The following is an 18,484-nucleotide window of genomic DNA, read 5'->3' as shown; positions in this document are numbered from 1 at the left end:
TGGCCCAAAAGTAGCACTTTTATCTTTACGCTAAAAAAAAGCCTAGTGTGTACAGCTTAGAGAGACTATTCACACAATTACCTGTGTAATCAAACGCAGAGGAAGGGCAACACAAACCAAGTCTTTTACTTACGGCTGGTCTGTAACTACCAGGATGGTTCCTAAAATTATCTACTGAGGTGCAGTGAGGCCTTACAATTCTCTTAAACAGTCGAGTCATAGAATGCTCTGAAATCCCCAAAGTCGAAGTAACAGTATTACTCAGTTAGCTATATAATAAAAATCAAACTGGTATCCTGGCTTGGAGGCCCTGGAAAAGCCACAATTTCTCACAGCCACAATTGTTTTTCTACTTATACACGGAGGGAGCTGGACTAGGTTCCTTCCAGCTTTGAAAGTTTAAGATCTTTAATTAACCGAAGATTTCATGGGGGAAATAAAAGAGCCAGCAGATGAGAGCAGTTAGGTGAAAACCCAATAAAGCAGTGATTTGCAGGTCCATATATATAACACTCCCAGCTCTTAGGCAAGGAAGACAAGTGACCGCTTCCTCAGGCTTGCTCCCGAGAGTCCAGACTTCTGCAGTAACAGCAAAACAGCTACAGTGAGAACACATCCATATGCCAGCAGACCCAACACAAGTGTGCCTTGAAAAAGCTATAAAGGCCAAGGCTTTATTCTCTAACAGAATAGTCACTTCGCCCTTTGAGTGGGGATGCCCTGCCCACCCCCAAATTCCCATTTCCGGTCAGGTCCCCTACACACCATACCTACCATCAAAGTGGTGGAACCAAGTTTTTAAGCACTGGCATGAAAGTCAAGTTTTCAATAGGTAAAGGTTCCTTGCAAGAGAAAGGCAGAAGAGAGCAGGTAAAGGCAGAGAAGCACAACCTTTGTGTGAGTGAGCTCAAATAAGAGGAACCCATTTACGTCTGTCGTAACCAAAACAAGGTAGAAGCACAGTGGTGACAATGGCAGTTTGCCTGAACAGGGCTGGTACGGAAGCATCGAGGACAAGGTCCTTCCATTGGAGCGGCAATAATGCTCTACCCAAGAAAAAAGATTGTGCCTGTCGGCCATAGGAGGCTGGTCTCATGTCACCATAACAGAGGGCAGTGAATACAAGGAAGTGTCCTGCCAAACTCCCTGAAACTTGCCTCCATTCTAGGACTGTTCTTTACCCCCGTTCGTTTAAAACACTAGTTACTACAAACGTCAAATATCTTCTGTGATTCTCCCCTCCTTACAGATACTCAGGCAACCTGCCAGCAAACTGCTCTTAGCCATTTAAACATTTCCACTGATATTCACTTTTATAAAAGATTACTAGTTTCAGGACACAACATTTATCATGCAAATAGTCCCAGGCAGGTACATTAGCGGTGGAAACCGGCCTTGAGACCGGGACTAAAAATTTTACCTCTGCTCTTCTTTATTCTAAGTTAAAGAGGCGAGCTTCTCACTCCATCTCTATGTGGGGGAAGGAATACTTGGGTGGGGGCAACTTAATGCTGCAGTCATCTAGCCAGTTTTGTCAAACACCACAGCTTGCCTCCCCGCCCCACTAGATTCAGCCACTCAGAGGCAGGGCAGACAGGGAAACAATGACTCTGGTTAGAAACTGCAAATAGAATGCAAAAATTGTATTTTAACCCCACCAACACAAAAACAGTAGGGTTTGACTGCATCATGCTCTGTCAGGTGCATCAAAGTACTCTAGGTTTAAAGCATTCCAGGCAAATTTGTAACAACAAGAAATAGGACAGTGTGATAAGCCAGTACTAGCAAGTAAGCCGTCAAGCTGTTAGGACATGCCGACTTCAGATGCCACCAGGAACTTCGCAGAGAAACTATATTCTGGATGCTGCCTGTGCTGTTTAAAGGGCTGGGGGCATAACAAACAACTAGCTGGAGCGCATCTGAGGAGGCAAACACATTGCCAATGATGGCAAAACAAAGCAGAGCCCTTGTCCTATCACATCTCAGGTTTAGAAGTGCATACTTTGGAATCTTTGTCAAGTGAGGCTTGTCTGTCTGTGTGCACGGACAGTATGCACCTCAGTGATCAGCCACCTAGCTAACATGCTACAAATGGGTGCTCTGTGGCGACTTACTTAATCAACTGTACTTGTACTAGATTGACGTGCCCTTTAAAAGGAAGTGTTTCCTAGGCTTCCTGACTAGGATTTTAAGTAGAAGTCCTAAAAAATCCCATTTCCCTGAATCCCAGAGGGAAATTCCCCGAAGACCTAAAAATCCAGACCCTGCATTTTTCATAAGGATCCAGCATATTTCAAAAGACCCAAGAGATCAGCTCAATCCTGTTATTAACTGTAGTCACTGAGATCCAGTTGAAAAGTCCAGCCACAAAACCCAAATTTCCCCTCTAGAGTAATAAATTCACCTATTAACAGCAAATTTTACTACCAAGGTCCGACTATGCTTCGTTTTTCTACTACGCCTACAACTTGTGAGAGTTCTAAAAAGTCTAAGCCACTTAGCAACACACACGGTTTGGATCCACGATCACCAACCACCCCCTTAATTTGATCCTATCATCTCATTATTTAGGATAGTGATCCCACACAGCAGACACAACGTGTGAACACAGCAGACACAACATGTGAATAGCTCTGCAAAGCCCATTCCTGTTCCTGGAAAAATAACCAGAAGCACACATCTGCCTGACCATGAGTCAGGAATATCAATGTTGTGGTGGAGCCCATTTCTGCTGGGACCAATCCACACCGAACACACAACAGAAGCGACTGCCACAGAGATATTCAAGAGCAAGCTTCCCCCTCTCGGGTCCATACTTAGCAATGTCATACACGGTCTCCTCTGTAAGAGCACTCTTTTAAGACTCTTCACAATGACCTCTTAAGTCTTCAGTGCAAAGCCACAGACACATTGCCACGCCACGTAAAAGTCACCTGAGTTTCAGTTTGGGTGATTCAGTCATAACCACACTAGAAAGAAAATAAACTTTCAGGGACAAGTGACAGGAACCACAGCGATGAGATGAACTTGCCCCATCTGGTATTGGTGATCTTCGCGATCCAAGACTATGGGAGCCCGTTACAGACTATGTCCCATTCCACTTATGTAACTCGAAGATCGCCGGCGAAGGGGGGAGGATGGAAGGGCACTCATATTCTGAGGCCACAGCATCCCCAAAGACCCCGGGGGCGCGCTTCCACAGAAGAGCCTCAGGTGCTGCCGGACACGCAATCCCCTACCCACGGCTCCTGATGGGAACTAGAACAGCCTCTTTAGGATGAGTTGTGGGACCAGGAGCACAATATCCAGTTCCATTTGTGGGTTGACAATAATTCGCACCTACTTGTTCCTGCCAGATAGGAAAGGAGATGGTGGACGACTCGCTCGCAACGGGGGCAGAAATTCATGGAATGGGCGAGAAGGAGGGGGAGGCAAAGCCTGGAGATGGGGGTGAGAGCGCAGGAGCCCTTGTGGCGCACTCTCTCGACAGGAGACGGACTGCGCACGCGCGCCGGTGGGGGGGGCAAGTAACGGGAGAGGGGGCGCGCGAGGAAGGGAGAGGGGAGAGCGCGAGGAAGGGAGAGGCCGGGGCCGCGGGCGCGCGACGGCGCCGCGGGCCCGAAGCCCCTAGAAGGGCACGACGCACACGCAGCCCGGACAAGTGAAGCTCTGGCGAAAGAGGCGCCCAAGGGGCTCGGGGCCGGGATGCGCACCGACGGCGGGAGGAAGCGGGACGCCAAGCGAAGGCGGCCCTGGGAGGCCGCGTCGAGGACGGACACCCGCGAGTGTGGGTGACGGGCCGGGGGGGAGCCGTCACCGGCGGCGGCGGGAGGGGGAGGGTAGAGAGGAGGGACGCCATCCGCCAGCCGTGTCGCCGACCCCGCGGGCCCCTCCCGCGCCACGTCCCGCCCCTACCCCCCGCCCCTCGGCAAGGGTCCACGCCCGCGGCTGCGGCGGTCCCACTCACAGTCTCTCCTCCTCGCCTCCTCCTCCTCCTCCGCTTGGCGCGGCAGCGGCGGCGGCGGCCATTTTCCGGACGGCTTTTACCACAGCCCTCTCTCCGAGAGGAGGGAGCGCGCGCCTCCGACGCCGGGACCCCGCACGGCCGACGTCGCGCCCCGCCCTCCCGGCCGGCATGCGCGCAGCTGCACCTGCGCGCCTGCGTCCCGCCCCTCGGCCCCCACAGCGAGCCCGCCCGCAATTGGGTGCGATGGCCGGGGTGGGGCGGAGCCTCAGCGGCGACGCAACCAATTGGCGGGAGTTTGTGTCCATTCTGACCAGGGAAAAGGGGGCGGGTACCCTGTCCAGCTGCCTATTGGCTGCCATTGGCCATCATTTGGTGAAAAGAGGTGGCTTCGGCACGAAGGGGCTGGTTTAGTGGGCGGAATTTGAATATTAAGGATTAATGGGCCCCTGCGGATGCTGGGGCAATTGAGGGCCTAGGCTCCAGACTCCTGGTTGCGCGGCCCTCCCTGGCTATTGACATGCTGTCCACAAATGCACCAAGTACGCTGCAATAAATGTTCCATTGCATCCACTTTTCCTAAATACCATTACCTTCAATAGAAGCAGCAAAGTTGCCTGCCCTGGACCCTGATGTTCCAGCCAAGGGATCTTGATTTAATAGGCACATTGCATTCTTTCATCTGAGCCTGCCATGAATCACATTCTCATTGAGGCAGGGAATAAGCTGACAACAAATCACAGCCTTGGCCTTGGTGAAACACTCTCATGGGGGAAGAGGGTACATGCCAAGCTGCATGACACTTGTCATTGTTGGATCAGATGGTTTGGTGGAGGTGTGAAGAAGGGACAGTGGGATCGCAGGAGAACAGACTAAGCTCTGCCTGGAGCAGAAAGGGAAGACTTCCCAGAAGAGGTGATTTGGGAGCTAAGATCCAGCAATTCTGTTTTGTAAAAATATTTAGGAGTATGAGAAAAGTTTTAACCAATGGGGTGTTCGGGATAAGACTGCTTGTCAAAGCGACCTTACTCTGATTCCAGCCAACACCCAACTCATCCAATGCTCCTTGTGCTAGTTCTATGATTAATGAGGAACCCTCTGATTCTGAGTTGGCTTCAACCCATTCATTTATTAAACAGCCAGGCACTGTTCCAGGCTCTGGATGCACAGTACTGAACAAGACAGGAAACTAACATTATATGGAAGATTCATACTAAACATACAAATAAGTGTATACTATAATGTCACATAGTGATAAGGGCTTTGAGATAGATAAAACAAGGGTGCAGGGGATGTTATTTAGATATCCAGCCATAGCTGGTTTGGCTCAGTGGATAGAGCGTTGGCCTGCAGACTTAAGGGTCCCAGGTTCTATTCCGGTCAAGGACTGCAGGCTCGATCCCCAGTAGGGGGTGTGCATGAGGCAGCTGATCAATGATTTTCTCTCATCATTAATGTTTCTATCTCTTGCTCCCTCTCCCTTCCTCTCTGAAATCAATAAAAATATATATAAAAATATTATAGATATCCACAGGCTTTTGCCCTCATTTAATTCTCCCATATGGATATCTGGGGAGACAACATTTCAGTCAAATTCAAATGTCCCGAGGAAAGATTATGTCTGGCATGTTGGGGGCTAACAAGGAAGCTTATGTGGCTAGAGAGGGGTGGGGTGTGCAATTGGAGAAGAAGCTGGAGCAACAATGGGAACTGGGAACTTATTCTGAGATGAGAAACCCCTGGGGAATTTTGAACTTGGAGCTGACATTATCAGATCTATGTCATAAGTGCAGCATGGAGAATTACCTGTGCTAGGACAACAGTAGGAGCAAGAGCCCAGTCAGGGGTTCTGACAACAGACTAGGAAAGGTGATGGTGGCTTTAATTAGGATGGTAGCAGTGGAGGTTCTGAGAAGCTGTGAGAGTCAAGGTATATTTTTAAAATCGAGCAGAAAAGATTGGCTGTAGGGTATAAAGAAAGAGAAAAAACAAGGATGATTCCTGAGTTTTTGGCCTGAGCAATTGAGTAAAGGTATGCCTTTCACCACAGTGTGCAAGTGGAGATGTTGAGTAGGTGGTTGGGTCAACAAGCAGTCAACAAGTCAACAAACTGAACACCCAACTCGAGAAGCTATAAAAGAAAAAGCATAGTAAACCTAGAAAAAGTAGGAGAAAAATAGGATGAGCAGAAATTGATGAAGCAGAAACAAGTGATAGAATTGAGAATATCAAAAGTTGAATCTTTGAAAAGCTGAAAAAGAAAAGCCAACCCTTTAAAAACCTAGATATGAGGAGAGAAGAGAGAAGTCAATTATGTATATTAGAAATGAAAAAGAGACATAGCCTACAGATACAATAGGTTATACAATAGATGATTGATAACACAGATATGTTTTTTGGGGGGGTACCAAATTACTAGTATTTGTAGGAATGGTACCAATGAAAGACGTGAATGGATGATTTGGTACAAGTTATAGAAAAGATAAAGGTAACTATGACACGCATGTACTACTTTGGTGACCAGGGAAGTCACCCCTGTGGCTATGAGAAGCCAGCCTACGGCTTAGCTCTCATCACTGTCTCCCAGGGTGTGCTTATCAAAGAGAAACTCTGGCATGCCAGTTTCAGGGGCCCTCAACCTGCTCAAGTTGGTTATGTGGTCACCCAATTCTTTGACGGATTTCACCTGTTCATTCAGGTAGTGAGTCTTAATGAAGTCACACAAATGAGGGCCATTTTTTAAAAATTTCTTTATTGATTAAGGTATTACATATGTGTCCTTATCCCCCCATGCCCCCCCCCCACTCATGCCAAATGAGCGTCATTTTTGTCAGTGGCCAGTTTGCACAAGTCCAGTAGTGACTGACTCATGCTTTTTTTCCAAGTGCAATGCACACTCCATTGCATTCAGCCCATTCTCCCAGTCATCATGGTCTGGTTTTTTGATATCCCGGCCTCATTGGTTCTGCAGCTTCATCAATTTCTCAGCACATTCCCTCTCCTCATGAGATGGTGAAGAAAATATGTTCAGCAAAAGTTCTTCAAAGCCACATCGTCATGGTCAAAGTAGTAAGACATGGACAGGTAGACATAGGAAGCACAGAGCTCCTGGTGGATCTGGCAGTTGACGGTGGCCTCCGAGTTCTGGTGGTAGTTCTGGCGCACCTGCGAGGTGGACCCAGTCTTCATGGAGACTCTGCTGCACCGCGCTAGAGCGGTGGCAGAGGGCAGGCACTCTGAGGAGGTGGCAGAAGGCTGGATTTTGGCAGCTGGCTGGGATGGATCAAGCTCTGGGTGCTCTGGGTTCTGCCCAAGCACTGTTGAAGCAGGAAACCACGGCGACTCTCCGCAATGATTGTCCAGATACATTTTTAATGGCTATTATGCACAACTGTATGTCAGTAAATTGGAAAACATAAGCACAAGGTATAGATTTCTAGAAAAGGCACAGCTTACCAAAACTGATTCTAGAAACAGAAAACCTGGATAGACCCTCTATAACCACAAAAAAAAAATTGACTATATATTTTTAAAATCTACTTCCCAAAAAGAACAAGCTCAGAGAGCTTTGCAGATGAGTTCTACAAATCTTTAATGAGTGGGCAATTCCAATCATAGGAAAGAAAGAAGTCTCTTGAAATTTTCATGAGACCAATATAACTATTATAATGAGCTAATGAAAGTATGACACAAGATGTGGAAATAGGGGTAAAAAACCTAGAAAATTAAATCCAGCAATATATAATGGTATGTCATAACCAAGTTGAGTTTTACCCTAAGAATGCAAGGATGGTTTAAAATTAGAAAATCAAAGTTAAGAGATTTAAGGGGAACAAATTACGTGATTATTCCAATCAATGCAGAAAATGGACCTGGTAAAATTCAACACCTACTTATGATTAAAAAAACCAACAAGTGCTAGCCAGCGTGGCTCAGTGGATAGAACATCAGCCTGGGAACTGAAAGGTCCCAGGTTCGATTCCAGTCAAGGGCATGTACCTCGGTTGCAGGCTCCTCCCTGGCCCAGGCAGGCCCTAGTTGGGGAGCATGCAGGAGGTAACCAATCAATGTATTTCTCTCACATCGATATTTCTCTCTCCCTCTTTCTTCCACTCTCTCTAAAAATCAATGGAAAAATATTCTTGGGCGAGGTTTAAAAAAACACACACACACAAAGAACCAACAACAACAACTTAGAGAACTATGAATAGAGTGGAACTTCCCTAATCTAATCAAAGGTATCTATAAAAAGACTTAGAGCAAACATCATATTTAATGGTATCAAGTGGAAAGAAAGCAAGAAACAGAACAAGATCTACAGTACAACATCATTCATGTAAAATAAAACATATGTGCTTTTCCTCCCACTCTCTTTTAACTTTCATCCTTGGAGTTTCACCATGAAGAGAAAGACCCATTAACCCCAAGTTGATTTTCTGGTTTTTAGAATGCAGAGATGGAAATTCAGCTAGTAATTAAAAGCTGGAAAAAGAAATGGAGGAGGAAAGATTCAACTCACTCTAATTACAAAAATTATAAAACAGTTGGGAATAAACTTAATAAAAAAAGCTAAATTGTCTATTAAAAAACTCTAAAACTTTACTGAAAACACAAAAGAAAACCTGGAAAAAAGAAAAGAAACTACTAAGGGAAGAGTCTACAATAATAAAGATGTCAATTCTTCATAAATTAATCTGAAAATTCTTTGCCTGAGTAAAAATTCAGGAGTTTTTATAGACTGTAACAAGTTAATGCTAAACCCAGAAGAGTAAGTATACAAGACTAGAAGTCAAGACATTTTTGAAAGAGAAAACCAATGAAGAGAGTCTTGCTAAAAAATCTTTAGTTTGAATAAATAAGAGTTAAATGATACAATTTCACCCTTTCCATCGAAAAGTAGGAAAATAAATAGAGTTTAAAGCATTTGCTAGTAGAATAAAAAATGGGTTATTTAAAAAAATGGGACTATAACATTTTAAAAAATGGCTCTCCTTAAAAATGGGACTATAGAAGATAAAATCCAGGAAAATGTCATAGAGATAGCAATTGTCAGAAAACCAACAACCACAAGGGTTTTATGGATATGGCAGATAGAGTGCAAATTTCTACTCCATCTGTCTAAAAATTCCTTGAACTGATAGAAAATATACATTTTTTTGCCCAGTTGGTGTAGTCAGTGGTTGAGCATTGACCTATGAACCAAGTCAGGGTTCAATTTCCGATCAGGGCATTTGCCTGGGTTGTGGACTCAGTCCCAGTGTGGGGCATGCAGGAAGCAGCCGATCAATGATTCTCTCTCAACATTGATGTTTCTATCTCTCTATCCCTATCTCTTCCTCTCTCTAAAATCAATCAATATATATATATATATATTTTAAATCTCAGGTCCTACCTGAAGCCTAGCCTTGAGATGTGCCCTGGGACTGAACCCTTGGTTTCACCAGCTTCAAACCCTTACCAGCCACACTTCAGTTGGTTTTGGTGTTTAATGCTGGCCAAGGCCATAGGACTATCAACAGAGATCCACTGAAATCCACCCTGTCAGGAAGTGACCAGCAAACACTGATGTTACATCTGTCTCAATATGGCATTATCGAGTGCACGATCTGATTTTCTGGCGAGATGTGAAGGTTTGCCTTTGGCACCATGCTGGTCATGCTGCCTTCCCTGACAGCTTTCAGTGTCATCAGTGTGATTTCTTACTGCATCCTGACTCTTCTCTCTGTCACCATCAGCTTCAGGGTCTACAAGTTTGCCATCCAAGCTGTACAGAATTCAGAAGAAGGCCATCCATTCAAAGGTTTCCATAATTATGTGGGTGCACATCAACAGGGCCCTGAAACTCATTCTTTTTTCTTTCTGGTAGAAGATCTGGTTGACTCTTTAAAGCTGGCTATCTTAATGTGACTGATAACCTTTGTTGGTGCCATTTTCAATGAAATCACCCTTCTGATTCTTGCTGAACTGCTCATTTTCATGTTTCGATTGTCTGTGAGAAGTACAAGACCCAGACTGATCACTATGTTGGCATCGCTCATGGTGAGACCAAGTCGACTATTGAAAAAATCCAAGCAAAACTACCTGGAATTGTTAGTTTTGCAGAATAAGTTACATGGAAACCAGAAATGCCACAGTTACTAAAACGTCATTTAATAGTCATAATGTTGTTACCTGTACTTTAAATCAGAAAGCAGGTCTAATAAAGTAAGTCTAGTCTATATATATATAAGGCTAAGTTGACTTGGGCATGTGTGATACATATAGAGCTCTCACTGGCACCAATCACATGTGTGTGTTTTGATCTGTCACTGTCGATCATAATTTGGTTGTTTTTGTTGACATTCTGAAGCCAAAAGAAAGCGGCATCATTGACAGAATATATCTGAAGACCAGCTATTGGTACAACGTACCTCTGAAGCTGAAAGAAAGTGACATCATCGTTGACAGCGTATGTCTGAAGAACAATCATTGACAAGTACTACCAATACTGGTAGGAACTGCCTTCATAGCAAAAATGAAGTAAATGAGGATGCAATTACCAAACACAGTTGTGGTAGAATGACTGTTAGATGTCAATTTTGCCTATCCCTAAATTTCTCCAATGAAAAACCATCTGATGGAAAATTTACTCGATGTTGTAGCAAAGGCAAAGTTTGTTCACATGATATAAATTTTCCAGAATACCCAGCATATGTTTAAAAATTAATGATAAACAAAGATTCTGACAGTAAAAATTTCATGGAAAATATTTGTTGTTATATCATGTTGTTATTATTTGTTTATTAATCAAGTTATATATTATTTTCATGTACATTTTACTAGTTTTCTTTCATCTCTGACAGTTCTATTACAAAGGGCAAATAGCGATATTTAAATATTTCTTCCAATTAATTTCCTTTCAATGTGCACGAATCCGTGCATTGGGCCACTAGTAAAAATAAATTTTAAAATTTTTTTCAAGGACAAGTCTTACATACCTTCCCATCATAACTTTGTCCTCATTTAAATTTTTTAAAAAATTTATTTTAAAGAGGAAGGGAGAGGGAGAAAGAGAGAAATATCAATCTATTGTCTCCCATACACACCCAGACTGGGGATTGACTGAAAGCTGAGTATGTGCCCTGACCCGGAATCAAACCTGTGACCCTTTGGTGCACAGGATGATGCTCTAACCAACTGAGCCACACTGGCTACGCTGCTCTTATTTTTAAGTTAAGAAATAATGGTTAACTTATGAAGAAATTATCTCAGTGGGATTCCTTCCCATGGTTTGTATTGTTTAGCAGTCCTTGATTCCATCTTCCTGCCCCACAATGTGCGCAGCTACTCCTCATATTCCTCTTTTTTGCTTATTGATTAACTCTCAATTCTCTGAATAACTTATAGGTGATAGTAATAATTTCTGATCCCCAGAATGCCATCTGATAGCCAAGAATGGAAACAGAAAGTGGGACTAGAGAAGGAGTAATCAGAAGCATTGCTGTAACCATTGCTCCCTCTCCCACTCACCCTCAGGAAAGGAAAGTCGTGTCTGGGGAAGGTGGTGTCGGTGTCATTTTGGAGACCAGTTCTGGGCTTTAGTTTGAAAACTCATTCCTGATTGTTCTTTCCTCCCTCTTCCCTATCCACCTCGCCTCACGTATGGTTGTTTCTTATTATGAAATAAGTGTCTGTAACTGCTATACACTGATGTAAACTTGTTAGAGGAAAAAAATCTGCATGTGGGCACAAACAAACAAACATGAAAACAATCTCGGTACTCTCCAAAATGTAGAAATCCTGGAGTTCAGTCTCTGGCAACAATACAATAAAATTAAAACTTAGGAACAAAAGAATGGGCAAAAGTAAAACAAAACAAGCAAAAAACCCATTCTCTATCTGGAAGTTTTAAAACAGGCTTCAAGCCCAGCCTGTGTGGCTAAGCGGTTGAGCATCGACCTATGAACCAGGAGGTCAAGGTTCGGTTCCTGGTCAGGGCACATGTCCGGATTGTGGGCTTGATTCCCAGTGTGGGGCTTGCAGGAGGCAGCCAATCCATGATTCCCTCTCATCATTGATGTTTTTCTCTCTCTCCCTCCCCCCTTCCTCTCTGAAATCAATAAAAATATATTTGAAAAATAAAACAAGCTTCAAAATAACCCTTTGGTTAAAGAGGAAACAAAAACTTAAATTATAAACTCTTCAGAAATGACTGACAGTGAGAGCCCTACATATTCAAATCTATGCTATGTGGCCAAAGAGGTAATCTAGGAAAAGTAATAGCCTTAAATACATTTATTAGAAATAAAAAGATAGATGAGAAATGAATTGATTCTGATATATCATGCTTGCACACAGACATACACAAAGGGTTTTCCTTCTTTACCCTTAGAAGCTCACTACAAGGAAAGTATTGAGGAATAGAAAGAAATAAACCCAACAAAGTGAAGAGAACATGATGAGGATGGGAGGTTATCCTTAATGGATACATTTCAACAATGTTTTTGGAAAACAGATGGGAATTAGTTGATGAATGAAATAGGCAGGAAAAATCCAGCCTAGAATATTTGACAAGGGAACTACAGAGAAGGTGGGAGCCTATTTGCCAGATATAAACCAGAGAGTAGGCTCAGAATCAGCGTGCATATGGTGGAAGGAAATAGAATTAAGTGGGACTGAACATTTGGGGATTGATTGAAGACTCCAATACAGAATGACTGTACCAGTTGGAACCTCCTCTCCTCCAACAGACAGCTGAGCTGGCAGCTGGTGCAGGCCTGCAGTGAAAATACCTGACAATTCTCTAAAGAAATTGAATGACATGTCCGTAGAGAGCTAGGGCTTCCAGCATGGATGTTGGCAACCCCTGGACAATTTTCTCCTCATTGTAGTATCTGTGGGATGTGCACTCTGTTCCTCAGCTCCCTACCCTACAAAGAAGAGTCAAAGCAGGAAAACAGGTGTATTTGTCCTAAAGCAGATTAAATTCACAATAGTTACCCAGTCCTTCTTTATTAAATACTAGAGGCCCAGTGCACGAATTCGTGCACAGGCAGGGTCCAGCCGGCCGACCCTGATCAGGGCCCACTGAGCAGGCCTGTCATGGGGAGGGGCCTCGGGTGGTTGGCTGGCCGCCCCCACCCCTGGTCAAACTCCCAGTTGAACTCCCAGCCAAACTCCCAGTTGAGGGGACAATTTTCATATTAGCCTTTTATTATATAAGATAAACCAACCACTAAGGATGATCAGAAATTTGAATAAGGCCCTCAACATTGAAAATAATCAAATATAAACTAGAGGGGGGAAATGAACTTGGAGAAATCCCAAAAAATGCAGGGAACATATGGGAAAACACATTTTAATTTACTTAGCTTATTCCGAGAACTAAGAAAATATTGCATTCACAAGACAAGAACAGAATATTATGTAAAAGGAGTGGAATTATTGGATATTAAATGTGACTATTGAAATTCAAATTTCAATAGAAATATTGAAAGATAAAACTGAAGAAGTCTCCTAGAAAACAGAACTAAACAATATAGATAAAAAATACTAGTATCAGAAAAAAAATTAGGACTTTGAAGAGTGGTCTAAGAAGTCCAGAATGCAACTAACAAGAGTTCTTGAGATTAAACCCAGAAAAGGGAATAGGAATCAGAATAAATAGCATCAGACTTCATAACAACACTGGATGATAAAAGATAGTGCAGTAACAATTAAAAAGAGATAATATAACAATGCTTTCAAACTTCTAAGAGAAAATGGCTTGCAATTTAGAATTTTACACCAGCCAAAATACCCATCGAGTGTGATAATGGAATGAAAATATTTTTAGATATGCAAGAACTAAGAAAATTTACCTCTCAAATATACTTTCTTAGGAAGCTACTTGAGGATGTTCTCCAGCAAAATAAGGGTGTAAGCCAAGAAAAAGAAAGATATGGGATCCACAACATAGTGGATCTAATCCAGGAGAGCAGTGACAGGAAATAACAGGAATGCCAACTGGGCAGAAGGCCTGATTGGCAATCAGGCTTGATTGGCAATCAGTCCAGAATGGCAGGTTCTAGGAGAGAAGACTCCAAGAATTTTTTTTTTAAAGTCTGAGTGTATGTGAATTAAACATATTAAATGGTGTGATTGTGAGTTTGAAGAAAATTTAATATGATGGCAATCAGTATAAGAAAATAAGGAGGACAATTAGAAACAGCAGAGGAAAAAGAACTGGACAAGAAAGTTATAATCAAAGTAAAAAGCAAAGTAAAATATATCATAATTTTACAAACTGATGATGTGTAAAAGATAATCCATTGGACCTTAATGCTAAGAAAAATCTCTTTTCAAATTAGACTTATAAAAAGAAAATGTAATCCCAACACACCTCTTCTTGATCTGGCATTACAAAATATTTACATGAACATCATAATGTTAATTTTTGTCTTTGGTTTTCAACTTTTAGAGTCAACCTATGCACAAAACATAGAGGGACATGTTTTGTTACAGATGGGACACAGTCCTCTTGCCCTTATATGTAGTAAAGCAGGGGTCCTCAAACTACGGCCCGTGGGCCACATGCAAATACAAAAATTGTATTTGTTCCCGTTTTGTTTTTTTACTTCAAAATAAGATATGTGCAGTGTGCATAGGAATTTGTTCATAGTTTTTTTTTAAACTATAGTCCGGCCCTCCAACGGTCTGAGGGACAGTGAACTGGCCCCCTGTTTAAAAAGTTTGAGGATCCCTGTTAAGTAAAGGCTTAACTCAGCAGGCCTGGGTGTTCCTGAGGGTGGTCTTGGGAACTCCTTACACACCATATTGGATATTCATACTATCTTTAGTTCTTTGTAAGTTTGAATAACACACTCAAACCTCTTGTTCCATTAGCTTTCAATAGTAACGTATTTTTGACAACTTGGTATCAGGTACACTTTACTTTTTTTTTTTTTTAATATATTTTATTGATTTTTTACAGAGAGGAAGGGAGAGAGACAGAGAGTCAGAAACATCGATGAGAGAGAAACACCGATCAGCTGCCTTCTGCACACCCCCTACTGGGGATGTGCCCGCAACCCAGGTACATGCCCTTGACCGGAATCGAACCTGGGACCTTCCAGTCCGCAGGCTGACGCTCTATCCACTGAGCCAAACCGGTTTCGGCAGGTACACTTTACTTTTACATTGTCAGGATTAACATTTACATCCCGTCCTGATAAAGATAAAAAGATAATCATCAAGGGAGAGGTGGGAAAGTGGAGACAGGGGGAACAAAGGCATATTGGAGTTTGAAGGGGTTTAATAAATGATATCCATTTTCTCCCTGAGTGTCATGGAATTTGACAATATGATTCTAAGGTTCATCAGAGTGAAAATGCCCACAGACTGAAGGGTCCCAGGTTCGATTCTGGACAAGGGCAAATACCTCGACTGCACGCTCCATCCTGGCCCTGGTCAGGGCGCATGCGGGAGGCAACCAATTGATGTGTCTCTCTCACATCGATGTTTCTCTCTCTGTGTTTCTCTCCTTCCCTTCTCCTCTCTCTAAAAATTAATGGAAAAATATCCTCGGGTGAGGATTAACACAAAACATAAAAAAAAAGAATATGTTGACTCAAGGGAAGACTTGCCTTACCAGATATCCAAAGACATTCTGAAATAACATCGATGAAAATAGTGCAGCTTTGGTTCCGAAAGAGACAAATGGTCAAGGAAACAGAGTAGAGTCTTGAGGTCCAGATACAGTCCGGGTAGATCCCCCTTCTGCCTTGGTGGTAGAGCCCTGGTTATGTTTTGGCTCCCGCTGTTTTCTTGTGCAATTTAGGAAGAAATCCTTCTGTGGTGAACTGTGGTGACTGGTGACCTAGTTCTGGCCAATGAGAAGTTCAGGCAAATCCTCCAGGGGCTTCTGGGAAGCTGCAGCCCTTCTGCTCCTCCTGGACTGGGTTGGGTCTGAAGGTGACATTTGAAACAGTGGCAGTAGCTTAATCAGGCATCAGGGGTCTCTTTATGAGAACTTTCTCAGTGGTTAAGGGTTCCCCTGCCATAACTACTTTTTCTGTTGATCACAAGTTGCTTGTGACCCCGGTGGAGGGAGGAGGCTTAAGGCCACTTCTACGAGGTCTTGGAGATTACAGACTTCATCTGTATTTGTTATTTCCCAGGTTGGGATTTTAATTTTGTGTTATTTCCCCCCTTCCTTAGGTTGGCTATCGTTTTATCTTCTTATCTTGTTTTGGGGTTCTTAAATAACTAGTTTTAGGGTTGATTTATTACTTCTCTGGTTTCTCGGTGTTCCAACTAGTTACTTTCTGTCCTCATCCTTCCTGTTTTTCAGATGTTCTGAATTTTACTTTGACTTTTTCTTTTTTTTAAAAAAAAAAAAGTTAATCACCTTTATTTATTTATTTTTTGTTTGTTTTTGTTCATCCTCGCCCGAGGATATTTTTCCATTGATTTTTAGGGAGAGTGGAAGAGAGAGGGAAAGACAGAGAGAAACATCGATGTGAGAGAAACACATTGATTGGTTGCCTCCTGCAGGAGCCCTGACCAGGGTCCGGGCGAGCCAGGGAGGAGTCTGCAACCAAGGTACATGCCCTTGACCGGAATTGAACCCGGGACCCTTTGGTCCGCAGGCTGATGCTCTATCCACTGAGCCAAACCGGCTAGGGTATCTTTGACTTTTTCTTACCAAATATTTTTTAAAAGGCATTCTAAATTCTAAAGGTAGGCTTTCCTTTTCTTTTCGATTTTTTGTTATTAACATTCTGATCCAAGAATGCATTCTGTAATATTTTCTTTTCTATTTTTTGAAATTTCTTGAGGACCCTTTCCGGCTTAATATATGGTCAGTGGTTCATTCATCACTCGCCTCTGCCATTATGCCCAGCATGGGATGTTCCTTATTGTGGTCTCAGATTAGCTCTTTTATCCATTAGGGTCCTCCCAGGAAAACAGAAAACACTTCAATTTAGGGCATTGAATGCCAGGAAAGGGGCACCTAGGACTATTGGGAGGTTGATGGGGGGTGGTGGGGCAGCTTGGGGACCATAAGCAGGAAGTTGCTGCCACCCATAGGCTGGAGGGACACAGGGGGGAGACCTAGAATCATGAAGGCCTCTCAGTGGGAGCTGCAGCTGCTGTCCCTGGGGCAGGGAGGGAGAGAGGCAATACCCCGGCTGTTCCTCTCCTTCATTCTCTCTCTCTTGTACCTGCCTCTCACTGTCAATCTCAGCCTGCAACCAGCTGAGCCAGGAGCCTGGGAAGGCAGGTAGAAGGCCTCACGCTGCAGGGTGAGGGAAAGGTGAGCAATGGATCTGAGGGAAAACAGGCCTGGGGCAGGCCCATTGGTGAACTCTCTACTTTAAAGGACTAGGAAAGCCCAGTTGGCGTGGCTTGGTGGTTGAGCGTCCACCTATGAACCCGGAGATCACGGTTTGATTCTGGTCAGGGCACATGCTCAGGTTGCAGGCTCGATCCCCAGTGTGGGGTGTGCAGGGAGGCAGCTGATCAATGACTCTCTCTCATCGTTGATGTTTCTATCTCTCTTTCCCTTCCTCTCTGAAATCAATAAAAAAAATATTTTTTTGAAAAGACTAGGAAATCAGCCGGCTTATTCTTCTTGCCCCCTCCCCTCCTTCCCTGTCCTCTGCTCCTCCAAACTGCTGTTTATAGAATTATTTTTATATCTTCTAGTGGTTTAATTGAAACCTTTAACTAATATATTTAAAACTTTATTACCTGATGGATCAGCATTAGACAATACCTATTGATAAGAACAATTTTTATTCAAAGATCCGGAAATCATCCCGCTTGAACTCTCTCCCCCCTCTTCTCCCTCCATCCCTGATTTCATTGTGTGAATTATTGTTTCCGTATCCTCACAGTCCCGGAATTTCCATTCCCTTTTGGAAACGCTCCACGGATGCTTGGCTTCCTTACAGTTCTCTATGTTCATAGACTTAACGCTGACCGTCCACGCTTCAGAACGTTGTTGCTCCGTGTGTCTGGGTTTACTCCACTTTGTCATCAAGCATTTTGGCACAGGTTTCAGAATGTTTCCTTTCAGAGAATTACTCATTTCCAAAATGGGATGATTCCACCTGAACCTGTCACTGAAGACAGCCCGCAGCCTACTTATACCCTGTGGGCCCGCCACCCGAAGCCGAGGCTCACCGGTTTGTCCCTTAGATGTGCTCCCAGCAGTCTCCTTCCTGAGTCCATGGAAAAAGCAATAGTAGTGTCTGCCAAAGAAGAATAGTAAATGGCACCCCCAAAGTATCATTTTATGTCGATAAAGAGAGCACTTGACAATAAAAGTCACTGTAATAAATCTTTTTTTCTCTTTTTTTTAAAAATTGATTTCAGAGAGGGACGGAAAGGGAGGGGAGAGAGAAACATCAGTGATGAGAGAATCACTGATTGGCTGCATCCTGCAGGCCTCCCACTGGGGATCGAGCCCACCACCCAGGCATGTGCCCTGACCAGGAATCAAACTGTGACCTCCTGGCTCATGGGTCGATGCTCAACCACCGAGCCACGATGGCC

The 18,484-nt window shown here is 43.5% G+C and overlaps 1 protein-coding gene, 1 long non-coding RNA gene and 2 pseudogenes across 2 annotated transcripts in view; 1 reads left to right on the top strand and 3 right to left on the bottom strand.

Annotated features, from left to right (window-relative positions):
* The window catches only part of LOC132223918 (uncharacterized), a 34,606-nt gene extending 30,693 nt beyond the window's left edge, over positions 1-3,913 (bottom strand). Inside the window, exon 1 of the long non-coding RNA XR_009450556.1 lies at positions 3,344-3,913. This is a non-coding gene — a long non-coding RNA (uncharacterized LOC132223918). The remainder of the gene's footprint in view (positions 1-3,343) is intronic.
* The window catches only part of MECP2 (methyl-CpG binding protein 2), a 67,123-nt gene extending 62,985 nt beyond the window's left edge, over positions 1-4,138 (bottom strand). Inside the window, exon 1 of the mRNA XM_059678940.1 lies at positions 3,968-4,138. Coding sequence (XP_059534923.1) covers positions 3,968-4,137 — 170 coding nt within the window. The 5' untranslated portion in view covers position 4,138. The remainder of the gene's footprint in view (positions 1-3,967) is intronic.
* Positions 4,139-6,429: 2,291 nt separating this feature from the next.
* LOC132224771 (ferritin heavy chain-like) lies at positions 6,430-8,854 on the bottom strand (annotated as a pseudogene).
* A 520-nt stretch (positions 8,855-9,374) lies between these two features.
* On the top strand, positions 9,375-10,146 carry LOC132224770 (reticulon-3-like; annotated as a pseudogene).
* Positions 10,147-18,484: the final 8,338 nt, after the last annotated feature.

Source organism: Myotis daubentonii, chromosome X (assembly GCF_963259705.1).
Source record: "Myotis daubentonii chromosome X, mMyoDau2.1, whole genome shotgun sequence".
NCBI classification, from domain to species: Eukaryota; Metazoa; Chordata; class Mammalia; order Chiroptera; family Vespertilionidae; genus Myotis; species Myotis daubentonii.
Note: the sequence above shows the minus strand (reverse complement) of the source record. Positions and strands in the feature narration are given on the sequence as shown.